We start from the raw sequence: 12,703 nt of genomic DNA, 5'->3' as shown, positions 1-12,703 counted from the left end.
AACAAGTTTGGTGACCCCTGACTTACAATATTAAACCACGTAAGGAAGCATGCAATGACGGATCAAGAAGACCACTTAGCCAGTGTACTTCAACATTTCTGACATCAACATTGAGTGGCACACAGATCACATGAAGCATATCCAATTCACTTAAGAACAGCTAAATTAAAACCAGATAAATGATTATTCAGACCAAAACATCACATTTGTATGGAAAACTCGCAAGTCTGACTTTTTCTCAGAATTGTGAGATGTAAATTTGCAATTTCGAGTTAAGTCCAATTTTGAGGGGGAAAAAGAATTGTGAGTTTATATCTAACAATTCAGACTTTATAACTCACAATTGTGAGTTTCTCTCACAATTCTGGAGAAAAAAGTCAGAATTGCGAGTTCACATCAGATATCTCACAATTCCGACTTTATAACTCGCAACTGCAAGTTTATATCACAATTCTGAGGAAAAAAGTCAGAATTTCGAGTTTATATCACACAAATCTGAGGGAAAAGTCAGAATTTCGAGTTTATATCACGCAAACCTGAGGGAAAAAAAAATAGGATTGCGAGTTTCTCAATTCTGAGGGAAAAAAAAAAAAAAATTGCGAGTCTATATCACATCTCACAATTCTTACTATAACTCACAATTCAGAATTCAAGTCAGAATTTCAAGTTTATATCACACAATTCTAAGGAAAAAAGTCAGAATTGAAAGTTTGTTACGCAATTGTGAGAAAGAGTCAGAAATGTTAGATAAATGCTGCAACCTTTTTTTTAACCTTCTTTTTTTATTCAGTGGTGAAAAGGGGCTTCCATACATTTAGAATTCAAATTAGAATTCAAAAAATTCAACAGAATGATGTAGAAAGAAAGAGGAATTAAATCAACCACAAGAGATGCGTTTGACACGTATGCGACTACCAGATGTAAACAGTCGATCAGGTCATCCGAGACGGATTGTAATTCCAGGCCATTTTAAACAGATGTGTCAGTTTATTAAACACACTCAAAGGACATACATCTAAATAAATGAAACTAAAAAGTCCACATTTGCACTTCAGCATAAAGCCAGGAAATGGGTCAGCGGACGTCTGCTGGAGGGCAGCATGACGGAGAGATGGAGGATGGGAGGGAAGATTCAGGACAGCTAACGCTGCAGGGAACGGGCTAACTGCAAACACAAAAACCCACAAGCACTTTCAACCACACCAGCACTAGCATCCCAGGCGAGGGGTGAGACGGCGCTCTGCAATCCTCAGTTTAAACGTCTCGTTGTGGCTTTGCTAGAACTGGCAGTTCAGGCTATCATCAGCAACTACGCATTTTCTTTTCTTGGTGCGGCATGTGTACAAAAATAATGTTATACAAGACATCCTCAGGCTGAATGGCACTGAATGGAATGCAGCTGGAGTGCCAGGGTGTGACAGCAAGTGACTAATATTATAATTCCCCCACAAAACAAGAGGCGCACAAAACAGCACACATGCACACCCAGGGAGGACACCAGACCCCACACTGTCACCTGCAGTGTCTTGTCACTTTGCTCTTTGAGGAGCGCAGGTATGATCTCGTCATCTCTCCTACACTTTTGTACATGAAGAGCAAAACGTACGGAAGTCAGGTGAGAGGGAAGCAGACGGCGCACCACCTGGCCCTCACAGCGGCGGACCCAGCACTATTTCTTTAACCTACCGAGCTGCTGAATCAAAGGAAAGCACACAGAGACTCAAACTGAGAGGATGTGTGAATGAAAGCAGGATCTTAAGGCCTAACTCCAAGCCATGAAAAACACTCAGCAAGCGTCAGAGCTCCATTCATGCCATTTCATCATGAATGGGTCTGTGACATATAAGAGTGTCCACAATATAAAGAAAAGGGAAAAAAATAAAATAAATCTAGCTCAGAAATGCATTTACTGCATCATGCTGTTTTAATTTGGTTGTGAATTTCAATTTAATTACTTTAAAAATATGTTGTGGTGTAAACAACAAGTAAAAAGGTAAACATATTTGTACCATACAACATCTTAATCATGACAATTCAAAAGTTTGAAAATGGTAAGATGGTAATATTTTTAGATTATTTATTTATTTTATTTTTTTTGTAAGATCTCATTTATTTGAAAATCAAGTAAAAATCGTAATATTGTGAAATATTATTACAATATCATAAAACTGTTTTCTATTAGAATATTTTAAAATGCAATTTATTTCTTTGATGGCAAAGCTGAACTTTCAGCATTTCAGTGTCACATGATCCTTCTAATATGCTGATATTGTGCTCAACAAACATTTCTTATTAATTTTGAAAACACTGGTGCAAACTTGCTGAATAAAACTCACAACTGCAAGTTATAAAGTCAGAACTGCATGATATAAACTCACAATTCTGACTTTTTTCTCAGAATTGTAAGATATAAACTCAAAATTGTGAGTTATAAAGAGTGATATGTTTATGCAGTTGAAGTCAAAAGTTTTCATACACCTTGCAGAATCTGCAAAATGATAATTATTTTACCAAAATAAGAGGGATCATACAAAATGCATACAAAATGTTTGTCCTGAATAGTTAAACTGCCCGCTGTTCTTCAGAAAAATCCTTTAGGTCCCACAAATTCTGTTTTTCAGCATTTTTGTATATTTGAACCTTTTCAAACAATGACTGTGTGATTTTGAAATCCATCTTTTCACACTGAAGACAACTGAGGAACTCGTGCAACTGTTACAGAAGGTTCAAACGCTCACTGATGTGTCAGAAAGGATGTCATTTTTTTTTTTTTATTTTACCCAAATATCTTTTTTTCCCCCCCCGTTTAGTATTGCCTTTCAGAAGCTACAGAAGATACTTACATTTTTTTCCAGAAAACAAAATAAGTTACATTTACCCTGATCTTCAAATTCAAGTAGTTTCAGCACCAGTGAGCGTTTGTACCTTCTGTAATAGTTGCATATGAGTCCCTCAATCGTTTTATGTGAAATATCTTATTCAGGTCAGTACTAAATAAAAAAAAAATAACATGCATTTTGTATGATCCCACTTATTTTGCATCTCACAATTCTGACTTAACTCAACTTTAAAAACAACTTTCATACTAACATCTCACCACATGACTTATATGACCATATGACCAAGTCTTTACATTTACAGTATAAATGGGATTAGAAGCGTAATTCTGAATTTAAAAAATAAATTACGTCACATCCCTGGCCCATTTCCTGTTTTAACCAAACTTAACCTTGAGTCTTGCTACACCTGACTGAACAGGGCCCCTTTATACATCTAAACCGCATGCCTGTCAAACCCACATGTAAAAAAAACCTCATCTGCATTGAGAAAAACACTACCTCATTAATATGGGTGAACAAAGGTCATTCTGACGACCTGCATCAAAACCAAACCTAATAACACGGCCGCTGTGCGGTACGCGACCCCTCGACAAACCAAGGTCCTCGCTACTTGTGTTTGAAGCTAAAAATGGCCAGACAACAAACAGAAAGGGCATGGATCTCATTTCAAGGTTTGTGGTCAGAGCACAGAAGCTCATTTTCAGATGTCGTCCCTCAGGACTAGGTGAGGCTGACCAGGTGATGCCAAACATGGCTCCCATGTATGTGGGACACAGACCTTCGCTTCTGTGCCAGAGAGAGAGTTTATGAATGGCCCATCTGAGCATGTGCTGCACTGAAATGTTTCCCCACTACTGCACATGTCAGCGCTCTGCTTCTGGGTGACCTATTTCCGTTCGCTCAAACACAACATGCGCGAGAGCGCACACTCAATAGACTAGATTTAAATGAACGGTGAGATGAAAGCAAAAGATTCATTCTTAGGTGCACATATGACATTTTAAAAACAAATATTTAGTGAGCGTTCTGAACAGGCAGCAAAAATAAGATCATGTCAGCAGTGTATGTTTCAACTCATAAGGTTTTTAATACAACACGCCACCTGAAAGCAACATTAAGGAAGTGACGTGAGTGGCCTGTAAAGCTCACTTCTTCCATAGAATGGTGTGAACAGCTCATAGTTATATATTACCTTGCTTCAGCGAAGGACAGAGAGCATGGCTTGTATGAAACAGATTAACACCAAATCCCATTCAAAATATAAGCGACATCTGGGGCGCCATGTGATCTGTAGTGTTAAAGCATGTACGTGCAAGCAGATCCATGTGTGAGGAGGCAGGGAAGGTGAAGCTAATGTACCAGACACAATGGATGGCCAAATCAAAAGCACTCAAAGAGCTATCTGCAGTAATCTTTCCATCCCACGCGCTACTTAGCCTCGCGAGCAGAGAAAGGAGAGCACTTCACGTGCATCCCTTTAGCCCATTAGATCGTACAGCACACAGGGTAATTGGTTTACGGCTGCTGTGAAACTGCGCCTCACCATATGGGCATCCTTAAACTGCCCATCTAGTTATATTGTGCCTAATATACTTATCACACACATTCGTCACGAAAAGTGTAGATAATTTCACACTTAAATGTATGGATTTAGCAGCTTTTAACCCATGACCTAGGCCGTGCCAACGTCATGCGCTACCAGTTGAGCTACAGGACGGCACACGTACGCGCTCGCACTAATTAGACAGACTGACACAGTTTTTATAATCCGAGGAGCGACGCATAAAAACGGAGCCTTGTTAGGAAGTAACCCAGTTTATCCACTCAGAAGTCACTGGAAAACATGCTGCGAGTAATTTGGTGGCATTAGAAGGATTTGAGTGTTTATCAAGCCATGCATATGGCACACTGTTTCCCGGTTGGACACGGATAGATCCAGCAGCAGTGCGCAGCAAGTTCAATTTTGTTTCTATTGAACGAACAGTGGAACACAAGAACTGATATAAATGATGTGCCGCTCATTTTTTTGTTTTTTGTTTTCTTTTTGGGGTCCAGATCTATTACTTTCTTTATAAATACAATAAAAATGCTGTGAATGTGTTTCAATTTCTGAATCAAAAATCCACTCTAAAAAATTACAAACCCAGAGACTGGGTTGTTTTGACTCAGCGGTCGAGTTAAATGTTTAACCCAACCTTCTAGGTAGTTTATTTAACTCAACTATTGTTTAAAAATTTCTATACGGCTGGCTTAAAACCTAAAATAGGTTGTAAATTAAAAATCAGACACATAATTGCTAGAGGCATCAGCAATAATCAAAAGTTGAACATTTATAAGCAATTTTAAAAATGTTTATTATTTAAATATTATTAACTTGTTAATCAATGTTCATTTATTGAACATATTAATATTAATAAATGTTCATTTTAAACCTATTTTGAGTTCATTTTAAGCAAAAATAAAAAATAAAAAAAAAAAAAATAATATATGTGACCCTGGACTACAAAACCAGTCTTAAGTCGCTGGGGTTTATTTGTAGCAATAGCCAAAAATACATCGTATGGGTCAAAATTACTGAGTTTTCTTTTATGGCAAAAATCATTAGAAAATTAAGTAAAGATCATGTTCCATGAAGATATTTTGTAAAATTCCTACTGTAAATATATGAAAACCTTAATTTTTGATTAGTAATATACATTGTTAAGAACTTTATTTGGACAACTTTAAAGGCAATTTTCTCAATATTCTGATTTTTTGCAGGTTTTCAAATAGTTGTATCTTGTCCAAATAGTGTCCTATCCTAACAAACCATACATTAATGGAAAGCTTATTTATTCAGCTTTCAGATGCTATATAAACCCCAATTTCGAAAAATTGACCCTTATGACTGGTTTTGTGATCCAGGGTCACATATATATTATTTTTATTTTTATTATTATTATTTTTATTTTATTATTATTATTATTTTTTTTTTTGCTTAAAATGAACTAAAAATAGGTTTAAAAAGAAAATGTATTAATATTAATAATTTATATATATATATATATATATATATATATATATATATATATATATATATATATATATATATATATATATATATATAAGTAATTTCTAAGCAATAGTTGAGTTAAACAAAACTACCCAGAGCTTGGGTTAAACATTTAACCTAACCGCAAGGTCAAAACAACCCAATCGCATTTTTCTTGTTTTTAACCCAGCATTTGTGTAAATGTGATATTTTTGTTGTGTATTTAGTCAAATGGTGTTTAAATACTCATGAAGAAAAAACTAATTTAAAGCTGTTAACACTCCCAAAAAAATAAGCAATTAAGAATTTTGGTTTAAAAATATTATTTAAATTAGAAAAAAAGTCAGTGTGCCATAACCAACATGCAGGAAGCCATTTTGTTGTCATGTGACAAATATTTTGACCTTTTTATGAAAAGGCATGTTTTACTCAAGTCAAAAACCTACAAAACCTCACCATGTGTTCATGGCTTTATATTAAATATATGATATTTGTTTTTAAAAAAAACACCACACAACAACAACATAATTACGCTGAAAAAGTTTGGAAAATAATGATTAAAATCTCTGTTTGTGTTCATAATATCTATATATTTGAGAGGCATGTAATATTCCAGCACTTTTTATAATCACAATCAATTTCCGCCCACGTTTTTTAAAAACGTAATATTTCGGTATGCAAACATTTCATTTAAAAACGTGGCGTTTTAAACTAGACTTCCAGCAAAGATTTATCCTTTTCATTCATCAGGATGGTTATAAGAGAAGCATTCCTGTTACAAGGAATTATACTAGTACAACATGTACAATAGCCTACACAAACAAAGCCAAAGAAATACCTTTATTAGACTAGCGATATCAGGATACTCAGTGTTATTTTATCAACCAGATGAGTTCATTGACATTTTCTGCAATGATTTGTATATAATAGCCTAAAGTTTAAAAAAACAGTTATTTGTTATAAAAAAACGCAACCGTCCACAGCTCCTCAATCGACTGTGCAAGAAAGAAAAACGGTTCTTTCAGAAACCAAACGTCTTGTTGCCGTTCATCCAGCCGTTATTTTACATTTCACTCCATTTTTACTATTGTAGTGATTGTTGCACCTGCCATAACGGCGCAACCGCAACACCAAAAGACATCAGTGAGCATCTACAATAAAGGACACATAACTTACCCTTAACGCGGAGAGGTCTATTTCATCCAGACTCCGAGCCGGAGAATCGCTCGCCATATTAAAGACGAAAGAAAACCGGAATTACACGGAGAAACAAAGAAATGTTGTTGAATAGATCTCAGACAGCCGTCCGCTGATCTCCTACGGCAGCGCGTTCAAATCTCGGTTCGCTGATCGCTCTTGCTTATTGTACAATCCGTCTTTTAACTCTGAATTCCACCGATGCTTTTGCTAGACCTCAGTTGGATTTCACCCGGGGAAACAGAAACATCGTGTGTTCTGAAGACAGCATGTTTTTCAGCAGGAGCTACACATCTTTTGGTGTCTAACACTGTGGCTGAAATCTCAATGCCGCTTGTCTTGAGAGTAGCATCAATCAGATGTGTGGGAGTGGCTAAGAGACGGGGCGGCGCTAGCGTCACTAGTACCGCCCATTTGTTTGGTTCCAATGTAGTACATACTGTTACACAAAACATGCAAACATTCCTTTAGTTTAATTTCTTTTGCCTCGGAGTTTTTCCTCATACTTAACTTTATGTTAAGTTATTATATTTAAAAGGAATTCACTAGTATCATAGCTCAACATTCTGTGTTATGAAACTCTTTAGTAGGTGGTTATCTAGATTGGTTCTTAGGAACTCTTAAAGGAATTTTTAAGCATGTTTGCCTGACATGTCTGCTTGCCGGAGAACCAAATATAACTGACATTTCTTTAGGTATACATCACTTGTGCACACAGCAATACAGTTTCTGTGTCGTATAACTAAGAAAAGGAATAAATCAACAGTCAATGATAATATCTGAAAGAGTTTGATGTTTATCAGGAACTGTGATGTTATAAACTCTGTTTTCCAGTGAAGAAAGTAAGACATGTTTAGTTTTTTTTTGTTTGTTTGTTTGGATGTTTTCCAAAAAATAAACCAACTACTTTAAATGCTATATAAAAATCTCCTCATATACTACCAGTCAAAAGTTTTCGAACAGTAAGATTTTTAATGTTTTTAAAGAAGTCTCTTCTGCTCACCAAGCCTGCATTTATTTGTTCCAAAATACAGAAAAAGCAGTAATATTGTGAAATATTTTTACTATTTAAAATGCTATTTGAATATATTTTCAAACATCATTTTTTTCAAGCTATATTTTCAGCGTAATCATTACTCCAGTCTTCAGCGTCACATGGTCCTTCAGAAATCATTCTAATATGTTGATCCGCTGTTCAAGAAACATTATTATTATTATCATCGTCAATATTTAAAACAGTTAAGTACAGTCAGGACACTTTGATTAATAGAAAGATCCAAAGATCAGTATTTATCTGAAATAAAAAGCTTTTGTAACATTATACAGTATACCATTCAAAGGCTTGAAGTCAGTTTTTTATTTTTATTTATTTATTTATTTATTTATTTATTTTTGGTGGGGGCGGGTGGATTATAGAAATTAAAAAAAGTGATGATAAAGACATTGCTGTTCTTCTGAACTTTCTATTCATCAAAGAAACCTAGAAAAAAAATATACTCAGCTGTTTTCAACATAATAATACTAATAAATGTTTTTTGAGCAGCAAATCAGCATAATAGAATGATTTCTAAAAGATCATGTGACTGGAGTAATGATGCTAAAAATTCAGCTTTGAAATCGCAGGAATAAATTACATTTTAAAGTATATTCAAAAAGAAAACTGTTATTTTTAAATAGTTTATATATATATATATATATATATATACATTGAAAAATATAAATAAAAAAAATTAAGATCTGCAAGAAACATTAAAGCACTACACTCATAATACAGGTCGATTTCCTTCATTTCAATCTGTTGTTGTTTCTATTTAAAGAAATACAATATAAGCTCATCCCATTCTCATTTTCATCCAAGCGACTGCAGTCTGGCACACCCCCTACGTAATTCAGCTGAACGTTTCTGCTTCCTTGGAACCTTGACCTATATAATTGTTTAATCCACTTCTTAGGAACTCAAATAGTTTTTCCTTACAATTTCTACTTACCTCTTGTTGCACTAGCCTAACACAAATATCAAGAGACAAGTCACGTTCATTCCTGGCTGAAATTAGAGGAGAAGGTCAATCACTCAGATAAATCATCTGTCATAACATTTCTCAAATGGTGATGAAGAAGATGTGTTTAAACTTGCTGCTACCGCATGTTGGCTTTAAGAGCTATTATTAAACACCGCTGATAAATTGTTAAAAGGAAATTATTTTCTCACATCATTAGCAGCTATTAACTGCGTTGCCATTGCCTATTAGTGATTAAACAACATTCTTAATGTACTTGAGAGGATCACATAAAATACAAAGCACCACAGACACTATTATGTGAAAAAAGATCCAGAGCTCCAGAGTTTCTCTAATAAGTCTATATTAAAATTCCATGGATTCCTTTTATTATTGCCTATTCAAAACAGCTGCTCGGCAACTACTGGACACAAGTGTAACCTCGTTACTTTGCATGCAAGTCTCCTCAAGTGGGTGTTTTAAGGTTAAAGGTCACTGTTTGCTTAAAATGTCAGTAAAGTGCAAGCCTGATGAGCATGCCTCACTGTGTTTTGATGCAAGGAGATCATTAATGGGGTTTTCATGACCTGTTTCTGCATTTATCTCTTCTTAATGCTTCCAGTTTACAAAGAAACAGGCCGACTTTGGTACACTAGGATGGAAAGTTTACATTTAGTCATTTGCATATTCTTTAATCCAAAGTGACTCACAAAAGGAAATACAAGTGTATAGGTCAGGGGTGGCAAATGTCGGTCCTGGAGAGCCGCAGCCCTGCATAGTTTTTGCTTCAACCCTAATCAAACGCACCTGAACAAGCTAATCAAGGTCTGAAGGGTTACTAAAAAGCTACAGGCAGGTGAGTTTTAATTAGGGTTGGAGCTGAACTCTGCAGGGCTGCGGCTCTCCAGGACCGGAGTTCACCAAACCCTGGTATAGGTCCACCCGCATGGGCCAAATAGCCACTGAGGGTAATTAGGGTTGATGACCCGCGCCGTCGCCCCCTGGTGGCTACTTACTGTAGGCAACATAAAAAAACAGATTACACTTTATTTGCCATGTTAAATAACCTCAAACCCGAATATTCCAAATGGATGTGTTCAGAAAGTATATTTGTTATGTCTAGAAATGTTGATGCACAACTCTCAGAGGTGCTTCTTCAGTAGAAACGTACCTTTCAATTATATCTGAATCAACAGACCGGTTTGTCTTTTGCTATTTCCTTGCCATCGCTCAAAGGCTGTCACAGAGTGAAAAGAAATCAGGAGTCTGCTATAAAGAAATCGAATGTGAAAAGAAAAGCATTTGGTCAGTCCACGGACAACAAGAAAGCCTTTCAGCACCGCGGGATGAACTGAAAGAGCTTTTTACAACCGAATGTGCATAATCCCTCTGCCTGCAATACATAATATAACCAACATACAATGTGCGCACTGAATTCAGAGAAGATTGATTTGTGCTGGGCTATGAAGAAAGAAATTCCATATAAGAGAGAGTCTAAGAATCCTGGTCAACGGGGCAAGAGATATTCACATGTTTCACAAACACAACACATCAGCTTAACTCAACGCTGCATTCAGTGCAGTGTTGCCATGTTCACTTATTATACAGTAAGTGACTCTAGCCTTATTTTTTTTATTAAAGAGATGATAAATTGCGGCTTTTTTTAACTTATTTCCATTATACATGCAGGCCCGCCAGTGTGTTAGCACAACTGTGAGTACCCACCTGTTCAAGCCAACTCTACAAACAAAAAGATAATTGTTTTAAACTCAATACCCCTAGGCTTTTCAGTTTTGTAAGAAAACATTTGGCTGTCAGGTACATCATTCTGCCCCTTGGCTGTTACTGTGAACTATGAAACAGCGTTGTAGTTTTATAGGTAACTCCTACACACTACACAGGAAAAACACTGCAGTCTGTCTAAAGACCACAATACATAACATATTAATTATCTTTAAGAAACTTTCTTAAATACGCTACCCAAGGCCTATCTTAAAATGGATGCCCATTTTCACCATACTGGTATGATTCTTTAGGTTCTTCATAAAATGTCTGCAACACACTTTGTTTAAAATTCCTCAATGGTTGTGCAAAACAACACAATTTTTTTACCTTGTCAAAAACATCTCTGTCCACAGCAACCCATTTCGATGCATGGCTCTTTAAATGATAATGAGTCCGCTCACCCTGCCCCTCTCTTCAGTTTTTAGCTTTACCAGAGATTTTGGGCGTTTCTCAATATGCGTTCTTATGCGTTCATCCTTGTGTTCTCGCTCTATGCCATCATTAACTGTCGAAGTTTGATTCCAATATTCAAGAATGCAAGTACACTGTAAAAAAACAAAAAACACAATTTGTTGAGTCAGCTTAAAAAAATTTGTTACCCTGCTGCCTTAAAATTTAAAGTTCAGTCAACTCATAAGTTTAATCAACTTGAAATGTTAAGTTGTACTAAGTGACAACCTAGATATTTGTGTTTGTTAAACTTAAAAGCAAGGTAAGTAACCCAGCTGCCTTAAAATTTTAAGTTGAATCAGCTCAAATATCTAAGTTGTCACTTAGTACAACTTAACATTTCAAGTTGAATAAACTTTTCCTGAGTTGACTGAACTTAAAATTTTAATGCAGCCAGGTAACAAATTATTTTAAGTTGACACAACAAATTGCTTTTTACAGTGTACAGAGGACACATGAAAGTCCCCAGATGTGTTCTTGAAATTGAGGATACATCAGACTTGAGAGAATCGAACAGTTAGAAATCACCAGAAGAATCTGCGGGCGGACGACGTACGGAAGCCTGTAAGCTTTAAACTTCTTGTTCTCGCTTAAGAGATTCCCGCTGTAAGCGTGTAAATGCATGACGGCTCGTGAAAGTAAACATTTGTTGTTTGTTTTGCATAATTTAATGAAGTAAGAAAGTTTGTGGTAATTTTTATTGGCATATTAAAAAGAATATGTAACATTATACATAGCCCAATCATTTTCACAAACACATGCAGTAAAAAGCTATAAAATACAAAAATATTGTCTATAATAAAATGAAATAAATGCTTTTAAAGCGTTATGGCATTTGTTTGTGATGTTATTGTGCATTGTGTGCTGCTGTCTCGCTCCTTATAACCTGCTAGGACTGTCAGTTGAGCAGCAAGAGCACAGAACATCTCAATTCTCACAAAGACACGTTCTGTGTTCTCGTGTCCTTCCGAGTTTGTTCTTTCGAGGAAGACTGGCAAGACTGGTCTCCACGAGAACACAAGTCTGTTCTTTGCGTTCTTGGAATTGAGAAACAGCCTTTCTCACTGTAGGGAGATGAGAGGGTACTTACTTTTGGAGAAAGCGCAACGGCGCAACTTAGATCCCGTGTCCCTTAATAACCAATCTCATTAGAGCCTTGACATTACTGAATTTTGAGAGTTGTGCAACACTCAATCGCCATTTACGTATACCATAGGAATGAATGAATGAGAAGTGCTGTAAACTGAATCCCACTTGTCGTAAAAATCTGTGACTTCTCTTATAAAACAGCATTTTTTTGTGGTAAACTCTAAAAATAGTTCAAAATAGTAAAAATGATAAGCCGTTTCCTCTGAAAAGCTGTTTACTCATAGTAATAAAGCTTCTCCTACGTTGACATCCAT

At 35.9% G+C, this 12,703-nt stretch overlaps 1 protein-coding gene across 4 annotated transcripts in view; it reads right to left on the bottom strand.

The window, feature by feature from the left end:
- tnika (TRAF2 and NCK interacting kinase a) overlaps positions 1-7,413 on the bottom strand; it is a 110,745-nt gene extending 103,332 nt beyond the window's left edge. For all 4 annotated transcript variants that reach the window (XM_051138621.1, XM_051138634.1, XM_051138627.1 and 1 more), the window contains exon 1: positions 7,048-7,413. In XM_051138621.1, the coding sequence (XP_050994578.1) occupies positions 7,048-7,104 (57 nt within the window). In that variant the 5' untranslated portion in view covers positions 7,105-7,413. The remainder of the gene's footprint in view (positions 1-7,047) is intronic.
- Positions 7,414-12,703: the final 5,290 nt, after the last annotated feature.

Source organism: Labeo rohita, chromosome 2, assembly GCF_022985175.1.
Source record: "Labeo rohita strain BAU-BD-2019 chromosome 2, IGBB_LRoh.1.0, whole genome shotgun sequence".
NCBI lineage: Eukaryota > Metazoa > Chordata > Actinopteri > Cypriniformes > Cyprinidae > Labeo > Labeo rohita.
This window is presented reverse-complemented; position numbering and strand designations above follow the sequence as displayed.